At 37.0% G+C, this 22,806-nt stretch overlaps 1 protein-coding gene across 17 annotated transcripts in view; it reads left to right on the plus strand.

Moving 5' to 3' along the window:
- The window catches only part of PKP4 (plakophilin 4), a 252,351-nt gene that overhangs the window by 148,770 nt on the left and 80,775 nt on the right, over positions 1-22,806 (plus strand). For 16 of the 17 annotated variants that reach the window (XM_079925012.1, XM_079925014.1, XM_079925023.1 and 13 more), the window contains one exon: positions 16,357-16,391. In XM_079925012.1, coding sequence (XP_079781138.1) covers positions 16,357-16,391 — 35 coding nt within the window. Of the gene's footprint in view, positions 1-16,356; positions 16,392-19,541; positions 19,617-22,806 lie in introns of those variants that run through there. The other variant, XM_079925018.1, reaches the window with a different exon arrangement.

The following is a 22,806-nucleotide window of genomic DNA, read 5'->3' on the forward strand; positions in this document are numbered from 1 at the left end:
AATTTACACAGGCCACACAGTATATATCAGGATGCTTTTTGGAAAAATTTACCTTTACTGCTTTATAGGAATTAATAATTACTTTAATCCTATATTTTCTTATTACTTATTTTGTACTTTTTAATCTATATCTTGAGAAATGTGAAAAATACTAAAAAGTATAGAGGGTGATATAACAAAAATTTAAGTACATCCCAGAATTGAAAAGCATTGATAATTCATCATTTTGGCTTTTTTATATAAAAATATATTAAACATAAAATTCAAGACCTCTTTGCCCCATTCTCCCTTCCCAATAGGCATTAACTAGTATATAGTCTACTTTGTGTACTTTTATATAATATACATACATCATATACATCCATGGCCCATGTTTTGTGTGCTTTTTTAACATACACAAATGGTATAATCTGTGTGTCATTACGCATCTTGATTTCTCTACTCCGTGTTTGAGATTTATTCATATTGATGTGTGTAGATCTAGTTTATTTTTTAACTGCTGTTATATATTTATGTCATAGAATATTAAACTGTTTGTCCATTCCCCTATTGAAGAACATTTAAGTTCCACTTTTAAGTATTTTAAGTAATGCAGCAGTGAACATTTGGAGACTTATCTCCTGGTTTACATGTGTGAGGTTCTAGAAGAGGTATCATTAGAAGTAGAATACTTCAGGCATAATGAATGCATGTTTTCAATTTTTCTAGATCTTGCTGAACTGCTTTCTCAGGTACCTCAACAATTGCACCCTCTCAAGCAGTGTGTGAAAAAGTTCCAGGTTCTCTCTCTTTCTCTCTCTTTTCTTTTTGGCCAACATTTAATATTACGCAGGGTCTTTAAATTTTACCAATCTAATGTTATCTCATTTTACTTTGCATTTTCTTGATGACTAGTCGGGTTAAATATCTTTTCATATCCTTATGATCCATTTGCATTTCCTCTTCTGGTCATATCCTTTGCCCATTTTTCTAATGAGTAATTTGGTTTATTTATTTATTTATTTATTGGTTCTATCATTAGTTTTATCGAGCTGAAATAACTCTGGGATATATCAATACACCTAAAATAGTACAGGCCTTGGTACATCACAACACAAAGTATACCATATTAATCTATTTTTAGAATATAAATCTTCAGTATGATGACAAGTATGTAGGAGAAACAACCCTCTATATGTGTTATATAATAATGGATCTCAAATTCTCCAAATCTGCCCAAACAGATGATACTAACATTCCTTTCTCTTTCTATGTCCACATTTCCTTTAGTGACTGCATTTATTTTCTTCTGCAAAGGTTTATGATGTCTTCTCTAAATTCACTCAGTAAATAGTTATGCCTTTGCTTTATTGTAGAGATACAAAGATACAGAAGCCTGGAATTTCCAGTCTAGTAGAAGGGAACATTGTGTGTAATTTAGCCATATGACAAAGTACCTTAGTAGCCGCATAAAATACATGTCTGTATTTTATTATGTTTATTTTTGAAGAGCAGTGTGCTGATCAGATTACATTGTCCTGGCTCTATCCAGGGAGGCCTTGCTTTGGTGTCTTTGATTCTCATATCCTTAGGTGAAAATACTTCTTTGTAATTATATTAGAGTAGCCATTGAGCACCTATGATATAATAAACATTTGTGCGAGTCGATGTTTTATACCCATTATCTGCTTATTATTCAAGGGTTTCCACGAGGTTTGTTTTTGTGTTTTAGTTTGCTTTGGTTTTTATTATTATTGTACACCTGATTTTAACATTAAGATGATATTTTCTCCTAAAAATAGTTTTATTCTATTGGTTTTCCACTGGAGTGTCAAGAATTCGTTTGAGAAGACTTAGGCAACCCACTTACCTCCACTCCACCGTTCCAGATAGACACAGTCTATATCAAAACTGCTTGCTATACAAAGACAAGTACAAAACCCCTAGCCCCCAGCCCCATCTCCACTACCACTATTTTGTCTCTCCTTCGTAGAAACTTTGGCGTGGCTTCTATTTTCTGTTTTTGGTTGATCACAGACATGTTACAAGAAGTCATGTAGGTATTAATTCAAAGATTCTAGAAAACAATCTTGAAAAGCATTGCCACTAATGTACTCTCTGCAGTTCATTATTTGGGATGTGGGGGGGCGGTTTGCCATTCCTTCATCTAATTCCTTTACTCTCCATGAAATAAAGGAAGGTTGGTGTTAAGTTCCCATTCTCATTACCATTTGGCAGGTTAAGGACACAGAGGGGAAAGACTGATGTGTGTGATGAGATGTTTCCTCAGCCCTTCAGAGATATACTACTGTATACGCTCTAATCCAATGATGTATAGAAAAGGAAATTGGAAATGTGATTATCCACCTAAAAGTGAGAGCCATCCATTAGTGCATTTTTAGCCGTTAATCAGCTTGCCATAAAAATGAACATGGCATGTCTGCCAAGGGTGGGGAAAAACAACTGACAAGTTTGCCAGACTTTGTAGTGACTAAATTGTTATTATAGCTATCCTCCCTGAGGCTTCACAATCTATTTAATAACAAATCAATCTAATCTGGTTTTTGCATAGATTTTTCTGCCCTGCTGTTGTGTTACTCCCCAGTTAAATAGGGAGAAAACCACTCTAAAACTGAAGAGGGAGAATGCCTGTAGGCTACAGATTTTCATAGCTTAAAAATGTTATGTTAAACAATTACACATTTTAACCACTGTCAGATAGTTTAGATACAACATTTGGTTTGCATTGTTGGACTGCTTATAAGCCAAGGAGGAATGTCTTTAGGGTATACTTGTTTATTTCTTCTAGCCTTTTTTTTATTGGAAAAGAACAAATAACAGCCAATTATTCTAGGATCCTGTGATCTGTTGTTTCTGCTTTAGAACACGCCAATTAAAGGTTGATCTACCCCCAGCTTTAGTTACATTATCAATAATGCGGCTATTTGAGCCACAGAGAAAATTCAAGCAAAATTATCAATGATCATCTAAGAACTGGTGCTTAGGAAGTACAAAATACAGGGTTATATCTATTTCCAGAGGAGCATTAGCAAAATAATTTTCAGTAAAGACTTATTTGTAAATAGTAAGTGAAACAGTATTGTATTCCTTATGAACATAGATACAAAGGTAGAAACTACTATTGACCAGAGTAGTACATTCAAACAAAGTCTAGAAATTAAAATCTTGGGTGAGTTTTTTTTGCAACCACTGACAAAACAATGTATCTACATCAGTAATCATCAATGGCTGTTAAAATCTTTAGCTGAAAAAATGATGAGAAACTTTACAATAAATGGATCAGGCTGACAGCACCTGAACTCACTGATCTAAGATAGATGTTCTACAAAACAAAAGATAGTCAGAAATTTTGGCCTTCTGAAATGATGCAATGGGAAGTGCATATCATCACCTAGGATGCATTCTTGCCTCCAGATTGCTCAACCATCTAGATATAAGTAACAATTCATAGGAAATCAGAGACAGAGGAACAGGTTAAACAACATTTTGCTGATGCCTTAGTTAGATCCAGTCTGTTGGGAATTTTGCAAGGCAACTGAAATCGTTTCAAACAGGGAAAAAATGATGTAAGAGGGAGGGTGAGACTGCATGAAAAGAAATTTTTAGAGACATAACAACCAAATACAATGTGTAGACATTGCTTTGGTCTTGATTCAAGCAACTGTTTTTAAAAATTCAAACAGGAACTTTGAACACTGACTAGATATTTGTTGATATGAAGAATTCTACTGGTAATTTTTTTAGGTGTGATAATGTTATTGTGGTTATAGTCTTTTAAAAGTCTCTATATTTAGAGAGACATCTAAAGTAATAAGATGCCTGAGACTTGGTTCAAAATAATCTAGTAATGCACAGAAAACAGTGGGTAAAAGTATAGATGAAGTAAGTGTTGACCACATGTTCCCTTTTATTTGTTGAAGCTGGGTGATGAATCCATAGGGGGTTCATTATACTGTTTTCTTTTATATATCAGTGAGTGTGTGTTTTAAATGCTGTATAACAAAAAGTTTAAATATTAAGTAATCCAGCTCTTAATTTTCTGACTGAAATTTTGGTTAAAACTTTTTTTTTTCATTTTTATAAAGTTAAGAAGGTCATATTTTTAAAAATCTGAGTGGTAGATGTTTTCTTCAGTAGTTCAAATGAAGAATATTTATTTAAGTTAAATTAGATTATGAATCTACACAGTATGCTCCATATACTTTGTAATGCCTTTTCCATCAATAATGTCGGCTCACTGTGGCAGTGAATGCGAGAGGGAGCAAAGAGGGGAAAGCAGGGGAAAGCAGACCAACCACTTGTGTCACGTTGTGAACCACTGTTCCTCTTTTCATTCATATTTCTTAAAAGAAGAATGCTGGGTATTAAAGCTAGGAATTTAACAGTCTTGTCCAGCCACTTGTCCATTTGCCGTGGAGAGTGCCTGAGCAGTGTTTATGGCTCACCCATTATACATCAAGAATTCTGTTTGAAGAGACTTTACTTTCCATTGTCATTGTTGTCATTCCTTCTCATTCATTCTAACAGGCCTTTTTCCATTTCATTCCCCTATTCAGTAGTTTGGAAACCCTGCATAATTATGTGTGGGGGGATAATAGAGAAGAGAAGGAAACAGGGTGGGAAAGGGGATGTGGGACAAATTAGGGATCCATGAGAGCTGTCAGGGGAGATTTAAAGCATTCTAGAAGCACTTTGCTGGGTTCGTTCAGTCTTACTACCTAGAAGCCTAGCATATGCTCCGCCAAATTTTGACTGTATCCTTATGCATCCATTCTTCTTCCTGGACAGTTATTGATGATGCAGGGTCTGTACTCTACCCCACATGTGAATTCATTCCTCCTTCAGCACTAAAACAGCTATTTATGGTGCTGGACCATGAATCAAGAGCTGAAAATGCTATTACAGGGAGAAGCGTTATTTTTCTCAAAAAGCAAAGCAGAACTTTAAGAAATATATCATGTTCTTCCTTTTCACACTCATAATGAAAAGTTTCCTCAGAAATTACAGAAACTTTCCTGTTTATAATAATTTTTTAATAAAATCTTCTGGGTAATCAATGGACAGAAAGTGAATATCATTCTTTAGACACACACCAGATTTGATAATGTCTGTATTTGAGTATCAAAGAATCGTATATGAATATATCATTTGCTTTTGAATGCCTAAATAATCAGAGTGGTCGGTACACGTTTAATAAAACATTTAATTTTATGATATCTTAAAGTTGCTTTTAAGTGAATTTTTATATAGGCTTTTCGGAGCATTTTACATCCTAAATAATATTCAAAATGAAATTGTATGCATCATAAACAGAACTATTTATAATGAGGAATTTTGTAGGTTTGGGATGTCAGCCAGTGTACCTCTTACTATAGATCTCTACAGCTTAGTCCCATGTTAACTCTGTGCTCCATCTCCTGTAGAGCAAGTAGAAAAACAGGACCCTCGCACTGCTTCTTACCGGTGCCAGCTTTATTTAAAAATGTACGATTTGAATTGTTTTACATATTTCTAAAAGGAGTATATTTGTGTGTGCTCTTTCTTGTTTTTTTTTATCTTAAATTTTAAGAAATGTTTTCCTTTTCTGTTTCTTTGCCTTTGGAAGAATTTGAAAGAACAGAAATGAGGGAGACAGTAGCATTTTGTAGACCTCAATACAAATAATTCACAGTGGCCCATCTATTCTGAGGCTTGACCCTTTGCCTAAATAGCATCCTAAGTTATGGCAGAATACTTAGGAAAGAGAGTTTGGTTTTGTATTTAGTCATTTTACTATTTTCATCTCAGTTGCTTTCACTCTTTCAAATGTCATCTGAAATGTTAGAAAACCCTTCTATTCTGATTTCTACTTTTACTGGTTGGAATACCTGTTGTGGAATGGGCTTAAACAGAAGTCATGCTTCCTGTATAATTCATGGAGATACCAGAGGGAACTGTTTGTCTCATTTTTGTCTTGTATGACATTCTTTTTAATCTTCCCCTTCCCATGTGGTCCTCTGGATCTTTTATTCATAGATTCAAAGCAGTAACACAAAATGCTTTTGTCAAAGAATATTTAACATCTTCTAAAATGGGTGTTCACCTCTAGTCCCTATTAAACAATTCAAGTTACTTGAATCGTTTAAAGGGCTAATCTGATATTTCCTGTTCCTTTAACGTTTTTGCTGTGCATCAAGTACATAACTTTCTCTTTCAGAGACTGGCTGTAATATTATTTATTTTTATCTTACCTTTTCCTGGAATCCATTTTAGACAGATGTTATAAGGGTGCAAAAATATGGTAAAGTGGCATGAGGGAGGAGTGGAATGAAGAACTGAGTAAACAAGGGTGACAACAAAATAGAGCCAGTCATGAGACCAAAAATGTTCACCACAGTGTTCAGTTATACATTTTACTCTAAACTTGCTAGCAGCCAGTGGAAAACCAAGATCGCACTTTTATACCACCCTTTGCTGTTCCTTATTATTTTTTAAAGACTGCAATTGTAAAAGCATATTCTGAGCGCGTGGCCAGTTTTTTCAGGTGAGGTGTCACTGAGCAAGGAGTATGTGGGTCTGACTGTAAGCCTCTGAGCTTTCCCGTGTTCCATGAAGCCTCAGGCCTGCCTTCCTGCAGCCGTCTGGCTTGTTCCTTCTGTTGGTCACCCAGGTGATGGTGACAAGTGAGTGCAGGTGGACGGGCACATATCCATCACCATGCATGGAAGGGAACTCAGGGCTCATGTCCTGTTGCTGATGGCTCAGGAGCAGCTGCATTCTACATGAAGGACATCATTTTTAATTCAAGTGCCTTTTCTTTAACCTCAGTGTCACCTTCAGACATAAAAATAATTATGAAAAGAGAGCCTTTGCCCTGTCTCATTCTTTGTGCCTTGCTCAGTTCAAATTACAGGCATATTACCATTTTCAGGGGCAATTCAAAACCGTAACACATTAAAAATAATAATAAACTACAATTATGGGCATGTTGTCATGGTTTCACTTTTCCTGACTGCCGGTATCAAGTGGTCCTTTGGCAGGAAGAAGGAAATCAGTCTCCATCCGATAGAAAATTTTCTACGGTCTGAGAGCACAATAAAGAGGACACAGAAAGGAGCCTCAGTCCTGAAAAATCATAAATTTGGACTAAGAGCTTTTGGTTTTGTTTTTGTTGAGATTGATTATGAATAGACAATAAGTAAATTTGGAAGAGACTCCCAAAAATGTAGTAAAATACTAAGAAGGATTGCTTTCTAAGTATTACTGCTAAAATACCCTTATTATCTAAAGGCTAGTGATTTGTCAAACTAGGGTCCTCAGAGCCCCTTAGGAAAAATAACGTGGTGGGTAGGGATAGCCGTCTGCCTCCCAGCTCCCCTCCTCTCCTTCAGCCAGGCAGAGCCGTTCACCATCATCGTCTGTGGTACATATTAGCCTTCCCGTCTTTGACTTACTGAAATAGCCTAGTGGAAGGATAGCTATCCACAGCTGTCTCAGGAAGAATAATCGTAATGTATTTAATTTTGTCTAATTGCTCTAGTTCTGACAGTAAGACATAGAGTACGTCTCTGTTTAATGTAAAGGATTTATTTCTTAGTTAATTCTTTTTTTTAAAGATAGATTTTATTCATTTAAAAAATTTTTTTTATTTATATTTGACTGCGTTTATTTATTTTTGGGTCTTCACTGCTGCACATGGCTTTCTCTAGTTGCAGCAAGCAGGGGCTACTCTTCTTTGCGGTGCACGGGCTTCTCCTTAAGGTGGCTTCTCTCGTTGCGGAGCACGGGCTCTAGAGCACAAGCTCAGTAGTTGTGGCTCGCGGGCTCTAGAGCGCAGGCTCGGTAGTTGGGGCGCACGGGCTTAGTTGCTCCGCGGCATGTGGGATCTTCCCGGACCAGAGCTCGAACCCGTGGTGCCTGCATTGGCAGGCAGATTCTCAACCACTGCGCCACCAGGGAAGCCCTTAGTTAATTCTTATCTAACTAAAAGGGAGAGATGAGGTCCTTGTTTCCCAAACATAAGAAAAACAAAACTGTTAAAACCTATCAGTTTCCTGTTGTTAGGTGGTATGAGTTCTCGGAACATCAGAAGATGGCTCATGGCATTAGAGAGCCCTTGATTCCATCTTAGGCTTCTAGACCCCACTTCTCACCATGCTAATTATGAGTATAAAATGAACTCAAGAACATTCTTGCCGAGGTCAAGGGGAGGAGAAATTTGACCTGCTTACATGGTGAATGCTTGAAAACCTGGGACTTTCACAGGCATTAGCTTCAAAAAGTGCCTTTCTCAAGCATAAATTCAAGAGCACTCAAGAAAGCTAAACCACAGAATGAGCTTTACCCAGCTCAGAACTCACAAAAAACTAACGGAATATTTTACAAATGCATTAACAGAAACTGGGTAAAGTTTTAAACGTACTAATTATACAAGGAAAGTCAAAGCAATACTAGATAGAAATTTTAAAAGACTTAAAAGTGTGGTATGATGTTATCGCCGTATCATAATTTAAGATTTAATTATAATTAATGAAGATAGAGAAATTTAAGTATTGGATAGAATGGGTTACTCCGTTAAGGGAATTTATTTTAAATTTTATCTGGTAGCACTCCAGATAGAGACCAAAAGTTGAGAATCATTAGTAGTTATTTTGCCAGATTCTGGCTGAGAAAATCCTAGGTGCATAATAGGAGATCTGGAGTGACCTGTGGACTATGGAGCCTAGCTTTCATACCTAAGAAGATTCTGAAGCCGTTCATTAAAAAGTAATCTGTAATGCCTAGAGGATAGCTGGGTAGTAAGTAATTTCAATATGAATTAATCGCCTAAAATAAAAACCCGAACAAACCAACTTTTTCTTTTTTAACTGAGAAATGGACCTTGGAATCAAGTGAAAGGTAGACTTATAAATATTAGAGCAATGGATTACAAAGGCAGTTATAACAAACCAATAATGAGCTGCCAGAATTTTTTTGGTAATGGATTTAGAATCCAGAACATTTGCTAATGGAATAACTTCAGTTAGTAATGAATTGGTGGAGAAGGAGAAAAATGCATTTTGGAATTTATTCCAGCTACTTACTGAGATTTCATCTGTAAGCACGTGGTAGTTCTTAAATTCAAGAGTTAACATGTGCAGAAGAAATACAGAACTTTTTTTTAATTGAAGTATAGTTGGTGTATAATATTATATAAGTTACAGGTGTATAATATACTGATTCGCAATTTTTAAAGGTTATACTCCATTTACAGTCTTTATTAAATACTGGCTGTATTCCCTGTGTTGTATAATATATCCTCTTAGCTTATTTATTTCATACATAATAGTTTGTACCTCTTTATCCCCTTCCCCTATCTTGCCCCTCCCCTCATTCCTTTCCCCACTGGTAGCCACTGGTTTGTTGTCTATATCTATGAGTCTGTTTCTGTTTTGTTATATTCACTAGTTTGTTGTATTTTTTAGATTCCTCATATAAATGCTATCATGCAGTGTTTGCTTTCTCTGTCTGACTCATTTCACTTAGCATAATACCCTCCAAGTCCATCCATGTTGCTGAAAATGGCAAAATTTCATTCTTTTTATGGCTGAGTAGTATTCCGTTGTATATATGTATATATGTATATATGTATATATACACCAAACATCTTCACTGTTGAATTTCTGTGCCATAAATTTCTTAACACAATGACTTTTTTAAAATAAAACAAAGTGAAACATTATCCAGTGTTGATGGACATTTAGGTTGCTTCCATATCTTGGCAATTGTAAAGAATGCTGCTGTGAACATTGGGGGTGCATGTATCTTTTCGAATTAGTGTTTTTTGTTTTTTTTGGATATATACCCAGGAGTAAATTTCTTTGTCATATGGTAGTTCTATTTTTAGTTTTTTTGAGAAACCTCCACACTGTTTTCCACAGTGACTGCACCAATTTACATTCCCACCAACAGTGTACAGGGTTCATTTTCTCCACATCCTCTGCAGCATTTATTGCTTGTGTTCTTTTTGATGATGGCCATTCTGACATGTGTGAGGTGACATCCTATTGTGGTTTTAATTTGCATTTTTCTGATGATTAATGATGTCAGGCATTTTTTCACGTGCCTGTCGACCATCTGAATGTCCAGAAATACAGAACCTTTGCGTGGAACTCAACATTTATGGTCAGAGCTCAAAATAGTAAAACTAATAGGAAAGTCAAGAGTAAAACGTCAGGCCAGCAATGTACACATACAGTTTTGAAAATATTTATAGTAAGATTAATGAACATATGATCAATGAGAGTTCGTCTGTTAATTACCTCTGTTCAGTAAAGGAAGATCACCTAAGGGTCATTTTAGAAAAATATTGTGAAAGAATATGTTGCAATAGTGAAATACATAGATTATGTAATGCTGCTAAATTGGGGTGGTTTAAACAACCATTTGAAGAGACTGTCATAATACACAGGGGAGACCTGACATGTCAGGTTTATCTGCACATGTGGACTATCATATTGATGGTCTCCCAAACTGGCTGATTTCTAGCACTTTATAATTTTTGATCTGTGGGAACTGAAGCAAATTCTTGAATATAACAGTACATTTCACATTGCTACATACCTCTTCCCTCGGAGCCTTCATGTTCAAATTCCTACCTGGGTAATCCTAATACCAATTTACCTCATTTTCATAGGTAAGTAGAAGGAGAGCTGGGTCTTGTTTTTGTTTTAAAAGACAAATGTTTCACACTTTGGGTTGTTATAGATATGCGGATGCTTCTTCAATCATAACACTGCTGGACTCATCAGAGTACTCTCTTACAGGTTTCTGCCTTTCAAAAGTCTCTTGACACCTTGCCTTTGAGGGGCATGTGATCCAGTGGGGGTGTCACATGCATACTGTAATGAGTAATTACAAGACAATTGTGAGCATGCAGAAGGCAAAGGCTCTGCCTCTTGTCACCATTATACCCCAGCCTCTAACAATGTCTGGCACTCAGTAGATGATCAATAAATATTTGTTGGATTGATTCCTATAATATTTACAATAGACATCTTTTCTATAAGATGTAGCAAGAGCCAAAATCTCCTTTGTAGAATGATTGAAACAATTTCTAAAATAACACAGGATTAGCCTTAATAAAGAACAACCCAAAAAGTTAAGGTCAGCTATCATTTATTTAGCATCCTATTCAATGCTGGTCGGATGCAGACAGAATTAAGACACAATCTTTACCCTCAAGAGGGCCATAGTCTGATAGTGGAAACAGGTAAACAAATCCTGCCATTACAATCATATGAAAAACAAAACTCGAGATAGATTAATGGGTACATTTTTCATGTAAAGGAAGAAGTGATCAACTTTCATCAAGCTAATTCTCGAAGGATGATTAGTGCTCACCAGAGAGGACGCTGTGGAGGGTGTGTGGTCTAGACAGTGGTACACGCCCGTGCTCTATTTATAAATCAAATAGTTTCTAGAACATTCATTCCAGTAATTCCTGTCCTTTAATGCCAAGTGAAATTGAATTTGGTTTTGGCTGTGCTTAATTTTTTGAACTACTAATAAGGGTTCACATATATATGGCTGTGTGTGTATAAAATTTCTTAACACAATGACTTTTTTTAAATAAAACAAAGTGAAATAACTCGGATTCTGTCCCAATTCAGTGTATCTTATAGGAGAATAATGACAGTAACTTGCGCTTTACTAGTAATAGAAAGAGCCCCATCTAGACCAGGGAGAAGGTGAGGGAAATGACATGGTAAAGTTACTGTGTAGCTCCATCAAATTCTCCACTCCCCCGTCCCCTACTGTTTACCTACTGCTGTCCACTTAAGCTTGCATCTGGCACAGCAGGAAATCAGGAGGAAATTGAGTAGTGACTTAATTAAGTAGACCATTTTCCAAAGATATTCCTGTTATTAAGTGACACAAAGTGAAGGTAAACTTAAGAGTGTTCCATTTCATGGGTATATGACATATGTATTGTCACACTGTACCACATATACCATTCTGGAATTTGTGTAATTCTGAGTTTCCAGACTGTGTTCCTACACATTCTACCCCCAAAATAGCATTGGAAGCGTGAAGCAGCCTGGTACGTGAGGAAACTGCAAGTAATTAGAAGTGCCTAGAATGTAGGTTTGTGTGGGAAAGGGCAAACGGGAAGGAACCAGGTGGTGGAGGGCCTTCTGTGCCATATGAAGATGTTTGAGTCTCTGCCATACTAAGATGTTTGAAATTTACCCTGTAAGGATCTGTTGTGCGTTAGCATCAGGAGAATTTAAGATTTGAATGTTTTCAGATTTGAAAAATCACTGTAGCAGCAGCCTGGAAGAGAGCCTGAAAGGATGAGAAATCAAAGCCAAGCAGACAAGTTAGGAGAGAGACTGAAAGAATGATCCAGCCAAAAGACAATGAGAGGATGAAGGCCCCAACTGTGTCCTTGGTGGTAGGGATGAATTCAGAAGGTGTATGTTTTGAGTGAGCGCCATGTGCCAGATACTGTCGTAGGTTCTGGAGGCGTATCTGTGAACAAGGCAGACTTCCCTGCCCTCGTGGGGCTTACATGCTAGTGAGGCGGGCAGGGTAGGGGAGACAATAAAATGACTCCATGTTCTTGAGTGTGAATGACTAGGTGGTGATGATTAAATGGGAGTTCGTTTGGGGGAAAAAAGGGTTTCTATGTGTTGAGTACAAAATGTATTATATCCAGTGTGCACTTGGAAATACAGGTAAAGAGTTAAGGAGTGAGGTTTCAGCGCTTTTCAGAGGGCCTGTTTGCATTTGTTTTCAGTCATAAAACATCAGTCAGAACTTTCAGCTACAAACGGTAGAATCCTCTGGCTTGTATAAGCAGGAAAGGAACTTACCAGAAGCTATTAGGTGTCAACTTTCAGAAGCTCCAGGAAGCCCAGAGAGCCAGATTCTGAGTCGGGGTGTCCAGGGCCAGTGCCCCCACTACTGCTTCCCGCGGTGCCACCGCCTCCCCTCACATGCCTCCTTCTAGACCCTAGGTCACTGGCCAGCTCTCTGGCTGCAGAGGAGTGTGAGAGGCTAGTTTTCTCACATATAGCATGGGATGTCAAGATAAGGGGGGTTTGGGTTTCAAAGACAGCCATAAATATTCAACAAAGGTAATTTTGCCTCCATTTATGTCTATGAATGAAAAACTACATAATTTCTTAAAGTGTACAGAATTTTGTAGTGATTTATTGCACTTTTCTCGTGTAATACTGTGAAGACATGGTGTCTTCGTTAAAACAAAACTAAGATTTTTTTCACATTAAAATGAATTGCCTTGATTTATTAATTTGCAAATGAGCTTGCTCCTAACTGCTGTTCACTATCTAACCAAACAGTCCCAAACTTATAAATGGATTTCATTCTAGAAGCTTGTTGATAATTAAGTTATTGGAAACTGTGAATACATCTTCCCACTGAAACAGAGTTATTGTGGATGATCCCATTCTTGTATTTTAAAATGTTTCACATTCCAGTGGAAGATCCTAGAACATAAACTGCTTGGCATCTTCAGATGAGAAGTGAAAGGGAATGGGACGGAGTCATTCATGGCCACAGTGCCTGTAGACACGTTGTAGACATTCAGTAAAAGTTGGGGAAGTGTTTCTAGGGATAGTTGGCTGGAAGAAGAGAGGAAAGAAGGAATATGCCTGTGTCTAATGTGGAGCTGCCTCTCATTTTATTGTTCCAATAAAAGTGACTTAAAACATTCAGTGACTTAAAACAGCATTTCAAAACTGCACATATTTACTGCGCGATCCCTGAATCCCAGAGCGGTGAACAATTTGAGAATCATATAAAGTAAGTGGTCCAGAAAGAAATAGACTGTTCTGAATAACATATAATGACCAGCTATCACACAGAATTGTGGAATCAGTGTGAAGGTAAACGGGCTGAATATATAGTCTTCAAAGTGGAACTTTTGCTTATTTTTAATCCTCAATATTAACTTATTTTCCTAGTGATTTCTGTTGTTTGTCTAGAATAGAGTAGGGAAAAATAATTTTAACGGAGACTTCCCCTTGCCTTCACCTAGGAATACTTTATTGTATTTTGATGACCAAAGGCCTTTTCAGCAGCAAAACTGCTGGTTGCCTGATTGTTATGCAATGAGGCTACTGGAATTTCCTACCTGGAGTGGGAGAGAATAATTTGACCTGTTCGAACAAAGTAGTAAGTAATAATTTACATACACCTGATCTTTCAGAACAGTGAAGAACCCGGTATTACTTTTTCACAATTTGTGTTACAGCAGCAATGTGTATTAAGCATCTTCTATGTGCCAGGCAGTATGCTGGGCACTTGACCTAAAGAGATGCAAAACAGCCACAACCCTTGCCCAATTTGAGCAGTTAAGATGAATTATATTCTGTGATCTATAACTTCAAGAATAAAAATCTTGTAAACATATTTCATTAAAGTTTATGTAAATTTCAATCAGAAGATAACAGACTTTATCACTCCCAAGAAACTTGAGGTATATTACACAATTCTGGATGACAGTTTGATTTACCATGTATTTTAATATTGACAAAAAATATGAACATGTTAATAGGAACACAGTTGGGTAATAGCAACCTCAGTGATTAGAAAACTAATTTAGATAATAGAATTAAATAATAAAAACATATTCAAGAGGAATTGAAATTCAGTCTGGGAAACCACTTTTGAAGTCATAAGAATGTGATGACCTATCTTCAGGAACAAGACAGATGTGCCCTTATTGATACTTGACCAGATTTTCATCTTTTTTTTCTTCCCCATCAGTCCCTTTTGAAATCAGTTAGGAGTGCATCAGGTACAGGAACATGACCGGAGTGCTGAAGATTAGCATTAACTGACTCCATTCACTGAGAGCATGCCCCCCTGCTTGCAGCTAGTTCAAGGTCCTGGAATGTGAGCTGCTCGGCCTGTGGTGACAAAAAGGCAAATCACAGACAAAATTGAAGTTCAGGGAATTCTTACTGAATCTAGAATTTTTAACCAGCAAGAGTTTCATTAGCCACTTAATGACTTGGGGAGGAATATCAAGCAACTAACAAGTACTTAAAATCTTACACCTACGGCACTGAAAGGATGTCCCTTTCTTTAAGTTACAGACTTTCCTTAATCCCAAAGTCACATACCTTTTCAATAAACTTAATAAATACTTCCAAAATACTTCAGTATGTGTTTGTTTCTGATTTCCAGGAAAAAAATACAAATGTTTAAAAAGGAAAAAACTCCTTTTAGTTGTACCCCACAGAAATAACTGCTAGCACTTTGGTTTTTATTTTTCTAGGTTTCTTCCTAGGCATATTGTGTGTGTGTGTGTGTGTGTGTGTGTGTGTGTGTGTGTGTGTGTGTTTAATGCAAAAATGGGATCACAAGCTATTCTACTATATAGCACAGTGGTGAGAAGCCCTGACTTTGAAATCAAACCATCCTGGGCTTGAATCCCAGCTCTTCCAGTTACTAGCGTAAGACTTTGGCCAGTTTTTTTTATCTGTAAAGATAATAATGTACCTATTCGTTAGGTTGTTGTGAATAATATAAAGGAGATAATATATGTGAGGTACTTACTCTGACATTTAATAAATGCCTGCTAATCCATCCTCTTGTACCTTTGTTCTACCACACCATCCCCTAAGCACCGTGCTTTCCCGTATTGAGTATTTTAAGTGGGGGAGGGGGACCAGGGAGGCACAGATATGTTTTTATGCACAAATTTTTAAAATTGGTACTCTATAAACCAAGAAAAATATACAGTTAAAATTTTCTCCTAGCTTGTAAAACCTTATATTTTGATATAAAGGTTTAGGATATTTAAATTTTATAAGGCAACATTCAGTTCAAAATGACCCTGTTAACTTATGTGTCTATTATAACATCTAGGGCTTCTTTTGAAAATAAGTAAATTGAATGAACTTCTTAACAGCCTTTTTGGTTCTTTTTAATGTATATGTTGTACAGTATAATGTATATGTTGTTTTAATTTATATGTAGTTTTCATATTAGTTATTCCACATGAAGCAGTGTAGTACTTCACATAAGTACTATGAAGGTCACAGTTAGTTGTGCTATTGTATTTGTCTTATCCAAGGAGAATCATACTTTTTATGTCATTTTGTAAGTCGTTTTACAACTTTATAAGTCATTTTATAACTTGCCTTAATTTCCAAGAAATACAGTTTTGTCCCAAATTGATGTGGAGGGTTTAATACTGTCTAAAAATTAACTTAGAACAGTCATTTTAAATTTTGTTTGAGGTTTTTATACTTCTATATAATTAAATGTGAAAATTAAATGTCTATATGCAAAAGAGATCCAAAGTTAAATTTTATGACAAAGGAAGTAAATGTTCCATTTTTTTTCCTTCTTTTTCTCTAGCTCAACTGAGAAGTCATTTCCTTGGAGATCAACAGGTATGAGTTTTTAATCATATAAAATATCTTCCTTTAGTTTTGCACAGACAGAGCCTGCTCTCTTAAATTACTACTTCTTGGTGAAATCAGCCAAGCAAAGCCTTTAATAGTGACAATATTGAGCTACTTTGCTTTGAAGTAGTACTTTCTTAATATGCTTAATTTTTTTTAACATACTTGAACAGATTTATCTATGCCAGCTGTAAAGAAGTTAAGGCACTGGGCATCAAAACATTTTTAATATCAATTCAGTATCTGAATTTTTTATCATAAAGAAATACAGGGATGCCCTCCCAAAGGTTTTTGTATAATCTGGGATATCAGTTATATAAGTCAAGGTCTTTCCTTTTACAGTGTTTCTCATACTCAAGAGAAGAGTTGCCTGAAGTGTTCATTTTCCTTATGTATCCAGATGTAGACCACCTGATAGCTTCTAAACTAGTCTGGAAGATTCTAACATAGTCTCTTTGTCTCTTCTTTTTACCCTAAATTCACCTCATATCAAGGATGAATTGCATTGAGGAGAGTGTCTGCCACTTTCACAGATGTTCGATATCTTCATACTCAGTCTTCACTCATTAAACGCTTCCTGAGTAGCCACATCATGAGCCAAGTACTATACGTGTCATTGGTCAGAGAGTGTTGGGCTCCACACATATGCCCCTCACCTCCCTCACCTCTCATAATGTAAAGGACAATGCCAGCAATGTGTGAATGCTAGAATAGGCCTTGATACCTGAATACTTCGGCACTTTTTAAGCAAGGTTTGAATTGAGTAAAACTTAAATCACCAAATGCCTGGTATCTGAGTTTACCTGAACCTGGGCACCAGGATTCTGGTGTTATTTATAGTGGATACAAGGCAATTTGCCATTTTGTAAAGAACCTATTCCCAAGAAATATAGTATTTTACTCAAACCATAGATTAGGAAGAGACATGTGAAAGGCTACTTAACAAGAAGACTTACAAACGGCAGTTTAATGCAAAGAAAGACATGGCATGAAATAATATGTGGTTAACTACCAAGTAAGTATTATGTGGGAAACATTGTCATTAAATGGACAGCCCACTTTTGAGATAGCTTGGCAGAGAGGATGAGCCTGGAGCCTGGGGCTTGACCAGCAGCCCGGCTGTGGAAAGGGCACTGTCATTGGGCAGCAGAAGAGACGACAGAAATGTCTTGTGGGAACATTTGAAACTAGTTTGAGAGATGATAAGATGTGCAAAGGCTAGACAGCCACACTGGGCCAAATTATAGAGATCTGTAAATACCAGGGACTTTGAACTTCCTGCACATCATGGGAAGCCACTGGAAATCGTTTGAGCAAAAAGTCACCTGATTTAAACATTCCTCAGGAGAAATAGCCGTGCTATGAACTGCTAAAAAGAGAGTTGAAAAATTCAGTTTAAAGAAAAATACACAGTGCATTTGCTGCTTGGTTATGGCAAACACGTACCATTTAATGTAAAATTCTCCTGTAAGTTCATGTTTAATACGGCATCATTAATTTATTCCGAAAATATTTCTTGAGAGTCTAGTTGTCTAGCATGTAGTTGTCAATGTTTAAAACAAATATCCTTGCCCTCTTAAGTGTTTCAAGTCTAGTGGAGGTATATAACTCTATATACTTAAAATTGGGGGCAACGGGGGTGGATTCTGTAAAGGAAAACTACAAGTGTATACCATGTTTACCCATAGCTCTATTTTTGGACATTTAAGTTGTTTCTAACTTTTCATTGTAATAAATAACATTATGGTAAACATCCTTATGTATAAAATTATATCTGCAGCATTGATTTACCTTAGGCTAGATTTTTAGGAAGAAAACTATTCAAACTATATGAACATTTTTAAGGCTCTTTAAATGTATTACCAAGTTGCCTTCTTAAAAAGATTGCATTCATTCTCTCTCCTTTTAGCTATATGAGGCCAGTCCTCTCATACTCCCTCATGAGTGTCATCATTTATATCTCTATCTACAAAATGTTTCGATATCCCGCCGTTGCCCTTTTCTCTTGGAGGACTAGTGTTTGATAGGTGAGAGTTCTTTGTAGCCCAAGGAGAATAGCTGTGTCAGTCAGGGCCCAACCACCCAAAGGAGTGGTCCTTCCTGGAAGCTGCTGCCATGTCTAAGACTGCAGGGACAAGGGGCTGGGTGGCTTTGCCACCAATCTGGAGCAGTGGTGGGAGGTGGGACCCGGCGAGTTTTCCAGCATTAGCTGGAACCATGAAGGAGATACAGCCATGCCAGCAGTGCTGCCTGAAGTAGAGCTGGAGAAACATCCTGACTGAACTGAGGTGGAGGGGGCAGTTGTGGATTTTTTAACTGCCAAAAGCCAGGCGGGCACGTGTGTGATTGCATGGATTTACATATGGAGAGAATGCGCTTGTGAAGACGCACGATGGAGAATGAACATCTGGGCCCTTGGCATCCTTTCTGCCTCTCCTCCCCTCCAGTGCATTTACTCAGCTTCAGTCATTTGACCACCATCTTCATGATTTACTAATGCATAGAATATAGATAGATAAATAAAATATTATAAATAAAATATTATATATATATTTCATTTAATATATGAGTATTATATAGTCATATATTTTTAATATATGCCAGATGGCTCCCCAAATACTTTAGTGTTAGGGAAATACAGCTCTAGTAATTCAGCTGTCCTCACCACAGCGACATTCATAATTCACACCTGATAACTATACTTCCTCCCTTACTTTGGTCAGAGTATACTGCTGCCCAAACTCATATTCCAACCTGGGAGTTTTACTTACCCTTTTTCCTTTTGCAGGGAGGGGGAAGTATATTAACTTTCAAACACAGCCAACACAACTGATATTTATTCTACTCTCTATTATTTTAATTACATTAACGTTTCTTGTGTGTTTTCTTAAATTTGCCTACTTTTCAACCATACTTAAGGTATTTAAATTGTAACCATGGCAATAAGCTCTAATGATAAGGGTAGAAAATTGAAATTTAATTGTATGAATAAAAGATAAAAATCTTATTTGTTTCATATTCCTTTTTCTGAGCAGTTACAGATGCCCTTTAGAAGTTTGATTGTAAGTGAACGGGATGAAATGACAGTTTTGCTGCTACATTTCCTGTAAAGTTTAACTGTTATTTTCTCTTTACCAGTTTGCATGCAGAGACCCTGAATGTAATATGAAAATAATCTTATTTTTAGAATTTGGCAGTCCCACCCAGAATGAGGTAGGGGTGGCTTAAATATAAGAAAATACTTAAAGGGTCTTTGGTCTATTTTGTCTTTGGATAGGTCTTGACAAAAGAAACATCTTTATTCAATTATCTTGGTTTCCTAAATAAGAAAGGATTATTTGAAAGGATTTAGGATTGAAGGTCTGTTATTGTTCCTCATTTTTCTTTAATATTTTGAACACTTACTTGAAGACAGTTTCTCTACCTTTTGTGTGTGGTGGTTTACTACAAATTTGGCTTGAAAAGCTTTTCAGCCATAAGGTGAATTGTTAGCAAGGCAATAGTTTGATCACTACCTGGGAGTGATCCCTGCCTACTCAGGAGTTTTCAGCAATATTCCATTGAAATGCCAGAAATTGAGACCAACTGCTAAATTTGTTTTTAAATAGCTAACTTACTGCAGAGTCATTTTCTAAGGAAAAGCTCAAGATGCCCTAGGCAGAAAAGATTTCCATTTATATGATTCAGTTCAGGAGAATCAGCTTACTTGTGTTTTCTGGTTGGTTGATTGGTTGGTTGGTTGATATTTTTTAATATATTTTTATTTATTTATGTATTTATTTTTGGCTGCGTTCGGTCTTCGTTTCTGTGTGAAGGCTTTCTCCAGTTGCGGCGAGCGGGGGCCACTCTTCATCGCGGTGCGTGGACCTCTCACTATCGCGGCCTCTCTTGTTGCAGAGCACAGGCTCCAGACGCGCAGGCTCAGTAGTTGTGGCTCACAGGCCCAGTTGCTCCGCGGCATGTGGGATCTTCCCAGACTAGGGCTCGAACCCGTGTCCCCTGCATTGGCAGACAGATTCTCAACCACTGCACCACCAGGGAAGCCCTGGTTGGTTGATTTTTTATTTTTAACTTGTACCAAGGATTGCAGGCTGTTGCAAAGCAGAAAGCCAAAGCCTTGGACACTCAAAGTGTGGGGAAGAATCATCCATTCTACAAAACATTTTTATTTTCCTAGGCTGATTGGGAAGGAATCTTAAGGAGAAGCTCCCCTGGACATAATAAAATTGTTTTAAGCATATATGCTTTATTGTTATCTTGCCTTTCTGTTGCCGTCTCTCTTCCATTATTCTGTATTTTCTAGCTTACCAGCATTACATGTCTGCTCTCTAAAAACATAAATGGACCTCCTCTTGTCTTTTATGAAGAGGAGAGTTTATTATTTCCTGTTGTGGCTTTGCTTTTTCCTTAGCCTTGCATTTCTTATGACCTTGGATTTGGTGGGTATGTTTATGTATACTCTGCTGAAAAAGAGTGAAGAGGGAATGTTGTCTTAGGGTTCCTGTTTCCTCTTCTGTTAGTGTGCCATTTTTCCACTATTCACGTCTTCATATGTCTTACCAATGTATGTATTTGTACAGTCTCTTACGTTCCACCAAAATTTGAGGTAACTTTTAAGAACCCATATAATAAAATAGAAAAATAAACTCCAGAATCACAGAAAATATATATTAGAATAATAGGTAAAGACCCGAAGAAAGTGAGAATGCAAATTTTTGCACAAGTAATTATACTTCTTCATGATGGAAAATATTATATTATGGAGGATATCTTTTAAAGAGAAAAACCTTGGACTTACCTCTCTATTAAGAAAAAGCACACCAATTCAGTCATAAAGATAACCAAGCACCATGTGCCCTACCTACCAGAAAGAAGCTGTTGAAGCCATAAATTGAGTCCTTTTGTCAAAGTGATCATGGGTTGTTACTTAAATCCTCCAGCCACATCCTGTAAACTTGTGAATTTTGTCACAAATCACAATTTCACAGTTTTTCTGTTTCAGGGGGGAAATTACTAGAATCTAGGCAGTTGCCAGTTTCAGTACTTGTGTGTAAAATGAGGGGAGGGGAGCGGCAGCAGCCTGAGAATCTACCCCTCCCCTCCTCTTCCATGCACATTAGGACAAGGAGCAGCCTCCAGGGCTGGAGTGCGCTGTCTGTCCCCACAGTAGGAAGTTATATCATGCATATTCATAAATAGAATATTAAATTAGCAATCATGGATAAAGGACTATTATTTTACTGCAGATTTTGAATGTTATGATTTATTATGACTATAAATTGTATAAATGACAAAATTTTATTTCTGCTTCTCTTCCAAATACCAAGAGGAATATGAATTTCTGTTAATATTGGCCTTGGAGTCCCAAGATTTTCCTCCCCTATTTTTTCAGACCTTTTTTAGTAACACAGTCATTATAGTCTTCCTACCACAATTGCAGTGCTGTAGCTTCCTAATCACCACTTTTTCATGTTTTGTTACAAAAGTAAGTTATGCTTTTGTGTGTGTGTGTTTTTGTCTATTTGTTTATTTTGGCATGCTTCTTATTTAAAATAAATTGTCTAGGAGAATTTGGAGTAAAAGGTAAAAATTTCCTTCATTGCCACGTCTACCCATACCATGGCCATTGCCCCACATACCTACACACACACACACACACACACACACACACACAGAAAATCTGAGGGGTGTGTGTGTAAATATCCACACATTTGCATTTGTTTTGTTTTGTTTTTAATACAATGAGGATATGTTATACATTGTTCTATGACTTAAGTGTTTTTTTCCTTAACAACATAGTAAAACTATGCATGTGTTTCTGTGTCAATTTATAAAGATCTGCCTCCTTTTTAATGGCTATCTATTGTTTAGAAAATTTATGTAACCAGTCCCTTATTAGTGAATATTTTGTTTTTTCCAACTTTGCCCTTTGACAAGCAGTGGTAAAATTTTTCACTGCACATCTGAGTGTCTCTGTTGATTACATTTTTAAGGGGAACTGCCTGGGCAAGGATGTATACATTTTTATTTTGGCAAATAGTGTCCAACTGCCCACTGAAAATGCTTAGCAGTATGTGGCGGGGGGGGGGGGGGGGGAGATTTTTCCTCCACCCTCTTAGGTTAAGTAACTGGGGGCCTGTGAATTTAACTGACAGTAGACAGATTAATAATAATTTTTCAAAAACCCTAAGTATTCATATGCATATGAGAGCTCACAAAAGAAATAGCTCCCTAGGGACTTCCCTGGTGGTCCAGTGGTAAAGAATTCGCCTTCCAATGCGAGGGACACGGGTTCAATCCCTGGTCAGGGAACTAAGATCATATATGCCGTGGGGCAACTAAGCCCACGTGCCACAACTACTGAGCTCGCACACCTCAACTAGGAGCCTGCGTGCCGCAAACT

Source organism: Stenella coeruleoalba (genome assembly GCF_951394435.1).
Source record: "Stenella coeruleoalba genome assembly, chromosome: 6".
Classification (NCBI taxonomy): domain Eukaryota; kingdom Metazoa; phylum Chordata; class Mammalia; order Artiodactyla; family Delphinidae; genus Stenella; species Stenella coeruleoalba.